A 12,368-nucleotide genomic window follows, 5' to 3' on the forward strand; every position below is an offset into this window, starting at 1 on the left:
CTTTCCAAAGCCTCCCTTAGACCGCACATTCAAACAGCACCCAGAAGACGTTGCCCATTTCAGAGGCAAAGCCATCATCGTATACCTTGGGGTGTTGGTGTTTTGCAGGTTTGTCCATCCACAACCACCAGGTAGACAGACGCATATGGTGATTTCACTCTACCACAGACAGATACTACTTTGGTTTGTTCTTTAATTCTGCCTGAACAATGGGCATTAAGCGTGTCCATCTTGCAATGCCCAACCATGTGGATAGGGCATTTGAAGTTATCATTTAATTTTTTTTATATATATAATTTTTATAATTTCATATTACTGTACTACTATTGCATTTCAGTTTTAATCATTATTTCAAAGAAATATACCTTCTCACCATTCCTTTTGTATTATTGGCATTATAAATTTGCTATTAACATTTTTAACACTAACCATCTGACACTATGTGTACCCAATGAACATAATCTATAAGAATTTTTCACTTTTCTCCTTTATTCTGTATATATTACTGCACATAAATATACACATACATTGTACTTACATCAAGAAGGAAAATATTATATATTTGGAAAAAAAGTTGAATCAACATTTTGTCACAAAAAACTTTTCGGAGGTACAAGTAAGGATATTCAAAGACTTTTGCATTTACCGTTTTATGTGCAAGTTATACAAGTGTCCATGCTATACCCTGTCTTCTTATCCTCGTATCATTAGTATCATAAAGGCATTGTAACGGTGACAGTACAAAATAAAGATCAATCATCTCTGTAAAACATATCTGTATGTGATTTGTTCTTCACTTTATCTTTAAATACTTGTATTAGTTAAGTTATTTTAATATCACATACCAAGTATATATTCTAAGAGTGCATGGCTATCTTCTGAAAAGTAAAAGAGGATTATGACTGTCTTTCTCTTCTGTTTTCTTCTTTTTTTCTATATCTGTAATATATTCATAGCTATTTGTAATCTGCAGATGTTTGTAGCTATATAGTGTACTATGGAATGCATATCAGAACGGAACAACAAACGCTTCTTTAACTAGCACGAAGCTAAAAGCAAACTCAAAACCTTCCAAGAGGGGTTAACACCATAAAAATCTTTACAAATAACCTTTACCATCAGGAATGTAAATATCTCAAGCACGCTTTTTCTCTCCTTGAGCAACCCCTCATAGACAGACCACAACGATCAAGATTCCTTCTCAATGTTATCAATTTTTGACTTGATTTTAGCCAGGCGCTTGTACTCATTACACACTGCTTTTAACTGTCCTAATAAAGTGGCACACTTTGCACTTATTTGAATCGCTGTCTTGAAATCCGTCTGTGCTTGTTTGAGAGTCTGTGGTGGCAAAACTGAAAACCATCTGATAGGATCTCTGTTAATGACTTTCTTTTTATTTTGATCTGCACTGTACTGTTCTCTGTCATCTTCTTCTCTGTCTTCCGGCGGTTCTCCCTGTAAATTGGAGATCCTCTGCCGTAACCCTTCTACGGGATCATCTTCCTGGGTATACATGTCGGACAAGCTGTCTTCTTCCACCTCAACAGGGAGAGACACAACAGGATCTGCAAATTCCGTGTTCATCTCCTGGTAGATAACCTCCCCATCGTATCTTTCAATCCTGACTGGCGTCGAGACGACTGAAACGAGGGGATCTACTTCTCTCTCCTCTGACGGTAACTGCAAGGTACTGATGGCATTGCAACCCAGGACGTAGCGAGTTTTGCCCAGCAAGAAGAAGCCACTTCGCATATGCTCTTCTAAGATCATCTTCGTCTGAAAGAAGAAAAAGGAAATCTAAATGTAATGCTGGCATGAAGTTCCATAAAGAAATAAACTTGAACAGAATAAAATAACAAGAGGGAAGCTCGTTTAAGACAGTTTGTATAAGTGAACACGTCAAGTTAGCCAACCAACAGCCATTCCCTGACACAGCCCTCTACACCAGAACAGTACTTTCTAACTTCTACTCATTTAGCATCAAACCTCAAATCTACAGAGCAAAGACAGAGCTAACGTGAGAATTAACTGTCCATCTTAATAATGACATGGCAAACGAAGCTGCGACATTTTATGTAACTAAATACCTTATGCTGTTAACTGGTATCTAAATTCTCACTGTTCCTTGGTACCTCATATCTCCATATTCATGACTTTCTTGTTTTCTTCTAGTCAAGAATAGTTTCCCACACATCCTCCTCACATTCATCTTAATCAATCATTAATTGTCAATATCTTTAAATAATGACAAACATCATCACTGTTGTCTTCCCTTTGAATCCATCTGCATCACTGTAATCACATGGACCAAAATACAGGCATTCAGCTCATGTGAGAAGCCGCTCTGCTGGGTGCGCAGCAGCATTCAGATCAGGGACACGCAAACACGTGTGGGAGGTGACCAGCTCTATGCCTCCCCTTTGCAATCTTTTAGTGCTTAAGTATAGCACTCTGACATTATATTCCACACTTGTTAATCAATGGGAATAATGCAAAAGCCCTTTTCTAAATGCCAAATGTGTCTAATCACCCTCCAAAAGGCTTGTGCTCCCATGGCAAGTTTATTCTGTTAGCCCAGCCTTTTCTCATAATGGCAAGTTCACATTACCTGGCCCTCAGCCACTTTTCCTATGATGGCATGTTAGCATCATCCGCCCCTCAAGCAAAATTTTTTCATGACATGACGGTCACATCATGGGTTAATAATCATCATTAACACCATCACCATCATCATCATCATCATCATCACCATCAACACCATTGCCCATTTTAGGACAAAGGATCTTCCAAGCAGCATAGGTTTGGTCTGGCTCATCTCAAAGCCCTATTCTACGCTGATCAATCATGGAGATCGACAATTATTTCATCTCTTTATCTTCAGTCTCTTCTCAGATCTTCTTAGTTCTCAATGGTCCCTTCTTATTTGCAAATTGAATAACTCTGACTCGGACTTGTTTTGTGTTACTATTATCTCAACATTGCATCTCAGAGTCAACTATCCTCAGATTTTGTGGTAAGGTCATCCAAAGTGAACTGATAATGGGGAAGGAAGGGGGATGATGCAAATGAAGCAGGAAGGAATGGGATGCATTGGGAAGGAGAAGGAAGGGGTGTAGGGGGAACACGAGTAGGCGGAGGATGGATGTCCGCAGTTACTCTAAGTGTAAAAAGAATGGAAGCTTAGAGATTGGAGGACAGATGAGGTGTAGGCATGTTATCATTGGTTATGATTAGATAGTTCTGAACGTCTTCCACATTTTTTGAGGTGGAGTTGGTTGGGGAGGTTGTCTTATTTGGGGGAGAAGAGGGGACAAATGTTTGAGGGGTGGAGGGAGAGGGTGATGGAGAAGAGGATGGGATAGGCGATGGGATGGAGTGTTTAACTTGTCTTGTGCGATGAGTTGGGCAAGGAGGAAGAGGGGAAGCTAAAGGAGAAGTAGTGATTGGAGTGTCTGGAATAGTGGTAGAGATTGGGGTGTCAGAATCTTGAATGGCAAAAGAATCTGATTGGGATAGGAAAAGGGTAGCAATGGGATGAGGAAGACATACAGGGGGTGATGTAGAGACATCTTAGGAGGGAAGGTGAGGGGCTGAGCAAAGGACATTATTGGAATAAGGAGTGAGAGAAAAACCTCATCTACGTGCTTCCTGTCTAGCTTCACAGAAAGTGAAGCCAAGTTAGAATTTGAGAACTGCCACTTCAGACTCAAACTTATATAGGTAGGGCAGCCCCTATAAAATACATTATGGGAGCCAACACAATTGGCAAACATGCTGAATAGAGCAATTTCAACAGTCAAGACCAGGTTGGGCAAGTAAAAGGCAGCAGTCTGTGGAATGACAATGTCTGGCTGGGTGGCTAAAACTCCAACATTTCTGACACTGACAGGGAAAGGGTCATTATGGTCAGACAGGGCAGGACACACCACCAATATAAACTTTATGAAGGTCATGTCCACTGCAGCTAATTTTAATAATATTGGTGGATTTTCCCTGGCCTCTGGGATGAATAGTATAACACTGTAGCTTTCACAGTATGACTTGTCCTTGTCACAGGCAAGATAATTAGTCAGGGAGACAGAAATACTTCCAGTACAAGTTTTAAGAGAGGAGTGAGGCTCAGCAGGAATAGATCTGAATGGGGTCAGCTGAGCTGTGCAGTGCATGAGTTTGGGACTCAGATGTAACTGGGACAAGGTGTTCACGACAGGAATGACTGCGAAAGGATACATTGGCTACTTGTTTTTGGAGACATTGTTAGAAGAGAGGAACATTGTTGGAGTAAGAGGCTGAAAGGGGACTCCCAAAGAATCAAGGTAGAAGACGTAGAAGGGCAAGGGCGGGAGGGAGATGGGGTGGCGTGGAGCTGTGCCAGCCATTTCCACACCCCCACTTTGCATACTTTCCATAAAACTTCTCTGGAGACTTGGTCAAAAGCCTTTACAAGGTCACTGAATCCAAAATATACCTGCTTACTGGGATTACAATGACATATTTATCTACAATCATTAATTCTAAAATGCTAATGTAATTCTAAAATATTTCAAATAAACAATTATCTCACTTTCAATAATTAATAATCCAAGTCCTTCCAGAAAAAAAAATTATTCCATACGAGTAAGTATCTACACATAATGATCTGGATTTTAGAACTCAATCCAAGCCAAAAGTACTAAGTTCCTCTGACACAGATAGTACCAGAGAAAAAGAAAATTCAAACATCCACGAAAGCAAAAATATGATATTCATAAGCATAACACTCATCCAAACCAAAGTATTCATCCGAAACATAACATTCATCAAATACACAGCATTCACTAAATGCCTGTGCAAGAAATAAATAACAAATATATCAATATCCGTGGCAATCTCTAGTAAGAAAAATATATACAAGAATTACCAAATTTGGCAGGGGAATGCTTATAACTATAGGTTAAGTTTAAAGAAGCTGAAAATACAGAAAAGAAATTCTTGGAATAATAAAAACATGCATGAAAAAAACACAATTAATTATAATCATAGCATCCATTTCAAGTCTCAAAGTTATTAACATTAACATATTAACATTACAGATAAACCACTTGTAATTAAGAAGACTCCTCTAAAATACTATTCCTGAAAAGGTAAAAACGAACTCATAAACATTATACACAGAGATACAATGAGTCGTGAAAATACATTATAACAACCACTTTCATAATTCACAAATACTGTCATAAAACAAACATTCGAAGTCTAGTTTTCATAACAATTTTCTACGTACTCTCCTACTCCCCCAACTCCCCTCTTTCTTCAAACTAATTTCTAAAAATAAGATAAAATGCAACACTTCATCAACGACACACCTGAAATAGGGAAAGTCAGAGAAAGACTACCTGAGATTACCATGATACAGTACACAAGAGGCTACCACACAAAGTTCCTGAATACTGTAATAATTCTTTAAAAATGTATATCTATAAGCCAGATAGAGTTCTGTATTAAATAGATTGAAATACTAAAAATGGTTTATATGGGCGTTTAAAATATACTACTACCTTGACTTTCCCTACAGCTATATTTCTGTGCTTATTATGTAAGACACCCAGAGTAGAAAAGGTATGAATGAGAAAGAATATCTTTTCAAATATATCTTCCTCAGAAATACATGTATTTCTGACAAAGATATATTCAATCCGGTTAAATATATTTGTAGTATTGTGAAGCTATTCATCCTCATTCATACCTTTTCTACATTTATCAACATAAATACAGTCCAGAGGTAGGAGGCAAGTCACTAAAAGGATGCTTAGAGTTGACTGCAATCGAAGTTCACCAATTCATATCATACCAAGTTTTTGAGATGTCATGTGCACATTTATACTCATAATCTACATATAATCCACATACAGCCTAGCATATTTCCAACTTCAGATATCTAGAAAAAAAAAATTCATGCATGTCATTTTGGGAGAAAAACTAAATACTGTCGTTCTTGCAACTGAACCCTTCAACCTCCGGGAAAGACCTCATACCTACAAAATGAGGAGTAAGAAAGGATATGAAGCAATATCAAAAAGGGATTCTCAACCATAGGAGTGTATAACCTCCAGACTAAAACCAACATGTACTAAAAATATCAACAACTCTTTTTTCATTCCACTGACAGGGCCAACAATTTCATTCATTAGAAAGGAAAAAACACGTATCCTGTGTTGTTATCTTCATAACTGTCCAGACAATCTTAATTCAAAGCCCCCAAGAAAATGGCATATTCGCTGTAGTATTGCTTTGTGAAACGTATCTACACGAGGAGGCAATCATTAATATACTCTCCTTCCTTGATTTCACCTTTCCTGGAGTTTTCAGGGGAAAAATGTGATTTTAATATTGATGATGTTATCATTATAGTCAATGCAATGATCACAGTTTTATTAACAATCAAATCAAAGAAAAGAGTAAAAATGCTAAATGGGTAAGATTAGTAATTGACTCCTTGATGGCTAAGCACTTATGGAGCTATCTATATGTAACTACAATTGATAAACTAAACCCACTGTGGACATCCCTGGCAGCATTGGGTCAATTAATTAGAGACCATTTCTAAGGAAAACAGACATCAGTTCATATTCACAAGAAGTTAAAATTAATAATGGCAAAGGCTTTGTCGGCTGCATGCAACAAATAATTGTACAAACTTAAAATGAAAAAAAAAATTCTTTTCAAGGGACTAACTCTGTGGACAATTCAGCTTCAAAGTCATTCACATTGTCTATTCACCTTAATGTAATGACTATGGCACCTCTTGTCTCTTCACCCTCTAGTGGTAATGAAAAGTACCTTAAAACATGTGGGTCAATATAATGTAATGACTAATTGGTCTTGATTCATTGGTATCAGCTTCAGGTTAAGTAAATGCATCCTGAAAATGACCTGAGTCCATCAAAAATAAAATAAAAATAATGAAAAATGCTTTTGCTCTATCTAAAACATTACATCAGTTTTAAATTAGTGCAACCTGAAATTAATACAAGTGTAACACAAGGTTCTTATCAACTTCTAATTTTCTAAAGTCATAAATCCATCTGTAAATAAAATGATAGGAAATCTTTAATTCAGTTTTTTCTTGCAAAAGTACATACACATAAAAATGAAAAGGAATCACAATAGAATTTACAAAATTGTAACATGGACCAACAGTTATTGGCCCTACATTCAACAGCACAATATGGAAGGGTCTACACGTTAAAATTTCTTACCAGATTTTTCCTCCAGTTCGAGGCCATTCCTCCATCCAAGGAGGTTCCAAAATACCCTCTCCTTCTAAACCTCCTGCTCATACCAGCTGCTTGGCCAGACATCGCCCTCCACCTTCTTCTTTTAATCAGTCACCACTTCAACCTATACATGCATTCACTGAGCATCCAGGCATTACCGCACTTGTACATTCGAGCTAACATCTTGATCAAAGCCATAGGTACTTATATAACTGCTGCTAAAAGCAACTAAGTCTATGACTAACAAGTACTTAAGTGTATAATCCCTGAAAAATAAATGGTATACATGAGGATAATGAGAATAATAATAAATCTGTTCTGAAATACATGACCCGATGACATATTCTACACACTATAGATATATATTAACATATTGGGTCTACTGATCATTCCATTACATTAACGGAGAACAGTAAAAGAAAAAAACTGTATTTCAGAGCACTTATCATCTGGATGGTCATATACAGTACATGTTGCAATAAGCCGGTTAATAAGAAGCAATCTGAATAAACACACAGGTATGCATTCCAAGCATCGACTATAAACACAAAAAGAAAAATGCTATTAAAGAAATATTTAAATGGATGGTATACCAACAGTAACTCAAAAGAGAAGATTTTTTTCTTCTTCTCTATTAAATAATTATCTGAATAATACACTCCCAATACATACTCTAATCAGCTGGTCCATAAGCGTCAGATGCTGCAGAGCCATGTGGTCCAGCCCATCGCACAGGGCCTCGCGCGTCATCTGGATACCAGTTGCCATCTTATCTGCGAAAACGAGAAGCAATCATTGTTCTGCTCAGCTTGAGTCTACGTTCACTGAGGAAAGAAAAGGAGACCTATCCAAGAATGTTGGTTTTCTAATAGGTCTAAGACAGACCCACAGACAAACGTAGAAAGTGACAAACTGATACATGATAAAAGAGTGCTACTGATAAGAAAAGACAAAGACAATGAGACACTGACAGACACTGATAACAACAAGGGTAGCTAATGAGATACTGATAGATGATCTGACTGAGGCAATGAATCAGCCAGTTAATGAGATACTGACAGACACACACAATGAGATACTTATACAGTTAGAGCCACGGACAGAGTCTGAGAATACACTCACTGAGACGGATATTCTAACTGAGGCTGAGACACTGCAATAAGTGTGACGCAAAAGAGGGAAAAAAATAAATAGCTAGACATATAGAAATAAATGAAGACTACATATGCTTATTGTGTATTTACTTTTCTGCATCAGCCTGTAAGATTTGCCGACTACATACTGTGTACAATTTCAACTGCACTAAGAAATCTACAGCCAAAAAAATTTTTCCATGCAAATTCAAAACTTCACGGATAACAATGTCAAATATAGGAATACACAGTAAATATGCCCTTGAAAAACTGCCAAAGTCATAACAAGGTCAAGTGCCATTGGTCAATGTAGCATCATTACATGATTTGCATACAAATTTATTCATTCTCTCTCTCTCTCTCTCTCTCTCTCTCTCTCTCTCTCTCTCCCTCTCTCTCTCTCTCTCTCTCTCTCTGTCTCTCTCTCTCTCTCTCTCTCTCTCTCTCTCTCTCCTTCATACTTACACACTCATTCATTCACTCCTTTTCATTCCACTCTTTTACCCACCCACTCACACACAATCACTCAAACCTTTCTCAAATCCTTTTCTACTCCACAACCAATTCCAATATCGCATTAAAAGGAGTATTCTCCCTCCTTCAGAAAAGAATAGTGGCAGCCATAGTCTATCATCTTTTTAAAGAAGCCATGGAATCCAAAATACAATTTATATGATAATACAGTTGTAGGGTAAACCAATAAGGTAATGAGGTAAATGAACAGGGTAAAGTAATGGCAAAAAAAAACAATAGGGTAATAAGGTAAATTAACAAGCTAATAAGGTCATTCAATAAGGCAATAAGGTAAATCAATAAAGGAACCGCATACGGCAATAAGGTAACATCAAGGAGATAAAGTAGAGTGCATTCTCTCGGAAAGGACACGTCGTTCATTACTCATTCATGCCACAGCCAATCACTCCCATATATGAATGCAATTCCATCAAAATGAAATCGCGCAATAAAATGAGGTTTCAAAGCTAGGCGTATGTGACTAATTTACTATACTGATGACACATTTTTACAGCAGACACATACAAAAAAAATAATCAAATGTTTTCAAATGTATCGTTATCTTGCTCGTGTGCTTTTTAGACATTAATGTTCCTGATCTTTTTTCTTTTTTTGTTTTGTTTTGTTTTAATCTCATTTTGATAGTTGATACTAAGAGGAGGAAAATGCACATTTTGTCATGATTTAAGCAATCTAATTCACCAGCTCTTCATCATTATGAATTTTTCATCAATATTCATCATCATCCACGTAGCTACAATCATCCCATTCATCACATTCACTTCTCATCACTAATCCTACAGTCCTAATCACCAATCATTACTATGTAACCATAAAAACCATTCAACAACCAAACTCTACAACCCAAATCACCACTCATCCTTTATGATAACCAGGTAGCCCTGACCATCAATGAACATTATTCATGTAGCCTTAATCGCCATTTACTACTGACTATACAGTCTCGAATTACCCATCATCATGATACACGTATTCCCAGGGACCAATTTCCAATCTCAATGTACCCCAACTACCCAATCTATCATTATCCATACAACCCTAATAAGCAATTATTACTACTTATTCAACCCTAAACACCGAGCGGCAGCCAACTTTTGCAGCCATCCCCGTACGAATGCACATGAAGCTGGCCTCATTAACTTACCCATTCTGCATCCTGTCCCTGACAATCAATAATCACAAGAGCCTGACGACCACACCTCCCAATCACAGAGACTGTGATTGATAAGACCCTAATCTACGAGATAACAATCCACACTAGAGATTATCATCCAGCTTGGTATTTAAAAGCCAAATACAAGAATTAAGCCTGAAATTAATTGGGGAGATTAAGTATGGTATGTGCGAGTAATAGCCACCTGGACCACTTAAAAACAGGAACACGAACAAACTCTCAAACTGAAATTCTTTAAAACATACTAAGCCTAAAGAGAAGATTACATAGTGTACTTATATTACATAGATCTATTAAATCAAAGAAAAGGACAGCATCTTAAATAACAGACAGGGAAAGATTTTCAATAAAATACAAGAAAAATATCTGAAACTAAAGAAAAAACACATTATCATCCTGAATAAAAAAAAGGGAAAATCTAAAATCAAAGATACATCGCCATCCCAAATCAGAGGGAGGGACAGCACCTCAAGTCAAGATCCTTAAACACCTACATTTTGCTTGAGAAAAAGGCCATTACTTCTGGCATAAAATGAACACAAAGAACACAGCATCGACAGACACCCACAAAGCCAAAACACCAAACAAACGGATAATGCAGCAAGGCTCCGCCCTTTAAAGCAAGTGTGACCCAGCAATATACCTCCTCCTGAGGCTACCCACAAGTCTGCACAAAAAGGAACCCCTTAATAAAATTAATAAAATAGGCTCTTTTGAGGTGGGAAAAAATCAAGGACATCTTCGTTAGTAACGGCTATCTTCAAGCCTTGCCTCCAACTGGTTGCGCTGTAACGTCATCTTTTCCTTCCCTTACTGCTTAATGGATGTGTGTGTGTGTGTGTGTGTGCGTGTGTGTGTGTGTGTGTGTGTGTGTGTGTGTGTGTGTGTGTGTGTGTGTGTGTGTGTGTGTGTGTGTGTGTGTGTGTGTGTGTGTGTGTGTGTGTGTGTGTGTGTGAGTGTGTGTGTGTGTGTGTATATGTGTGGGGTGGGAGGGGAGTGGTATTCAGTAATGTTAGTTTACATATACCTTGATAAACAGATAAATAGATAGGGATTATAATGGTTGCCATATGTATAATGTTTGACGAATAAATAGTTAGCTAGATAAATATATATGGCTTGACTGACTGACTTACTGATTGACTGACTGACTTGCTGACTGACTGACTGACTGACTGGATAGGATACATAGATACAAAGATTTACAGATAGATAGATAGATAGATAGATAGATAGATAGATAGATAGATAGATAGATAGATAGATAGATAGATAGATAGATAGATAGATAGATAGATAGAGATAGATAGATAGATAGATAGATAGATAGGTAGATAGATAGATAGATAGATAGACAGATAGATAGACAGCTATACAGATGGACAGACAGTGATAGACAGGCTGACAGACACATACATACATATCACTTCGTTTGACTGTGGGTAAATGGATGTACTGGGGGTCTGTATTACATTAACAGATTACAATGTTATCATCATACGTATAAAGTTAACGGATAGATAGATGGACAGAGAGACAGATGATAGATTAGATAGATAGATAAATAGATAGATAGATAGATCACTATAATAGATAGATAGGTAAACAGACTGACTGACGGAGTGATAGACACTCTTACACACACAGGAAATTAGAAAATAATAATAACAATAACAGCCCCACAAAAGACCCATCACACACTGTCCGAACACCCCAGTCAATGAGGAAAAACGGCTGACAAAATTGTTTACAGAGCCTGTCGAGTGCATCAACTCTATTTGAAACCTTTGTTGCTTATACAATCATCTTCAATTATATCCTTTCCAGTGCAAACATGTATAAAGTCATACATCTCCATGTGTGCGCAATTTGTTAGGTTTTTCTGAATAAATATACAAATTCAGCTATCTCAAATGATGGTTGTTATATCAATAACATTAGCAAAAATGATAAAAGAAACGACAATGATAAAAATTCCAAAATACATTAATAATCATTTTTTTCATCATTATTACCATCATTATCATTTTCATTGTTATTAATATCATCATTATCATTTTCATTATTATCAATATCATCATTATCATTATCAAATATCAATATTAGTATCATTATCATTGTCAATATCATTATCATTGTCACTGTCACTGTCACTGTCACTGTCATTGTCATTATCATTATAATTATCATTATTACTATGACTATTTCTATCTTTTTTCTTATCATTATGATTATCATTATCGTTATCATTATCAATACTATTATCAT

General features: G+C 36.8%; 1 protein-coding gene across 6 annotated transcripts in view; it reads right to left on the reverse strand.

The window, feature by feature from the left end:
• Positions 1–634: 634 nt before the first annotated feature.
• LOC113830300 (coiled-coil domain-containing protein 115) overlaps positions 635–12,368 on the reverse strand; it is a 24,800-nt gene continuing 13,066 nt past the window's right edge. For 2 of the 6 annotated variants that reach the window (XM_070117576.1, XM_070117578.1), the window contains exons 2-4: positions 7,932–8,032; positions 7,242–7,525; positions 635–1,779 (exon numbers count right to left, since the gene is read on the reverse strand). In XM_070117576.1, the coding sequence (XP_069973677.1) occupies positions 1,189–1,779; positions 7,242–7,343 (693 nt within the window). In that variant the 5' untranslated portion in view covers positions 7,344–7,525; positions 7,932–8,032 and the 3' untranslated portion in view covers positions 635–1,188. Of the gene's footprint in view, positions 1,780–7,241; positions 7,526–7,931; positions 8,033–10,070; positions 10,132–12,368 lie in introns of those variants that run through there. The other 4 variants (XM_070117579.1, XM_070117580.1, XM_070117577.1 and 1 more) reach the window with 3 other exon arrangements.

The sequence above is a fragment of the Penaeus vannamei genome, chromosome 40 (genome assembly GCF_042767895.1).
Source record: "Penaeus vannamei isolate JL-2024 chromosome 40, ASM4276789v1, whole genome shotgun sequence".
Taxonomy (NCBI): Eukaryota; Metazoa; Arthropoda; class Malacostraca; order Decapoda; family Penaeidae; genus Penaeus; species Penaeus vannamei.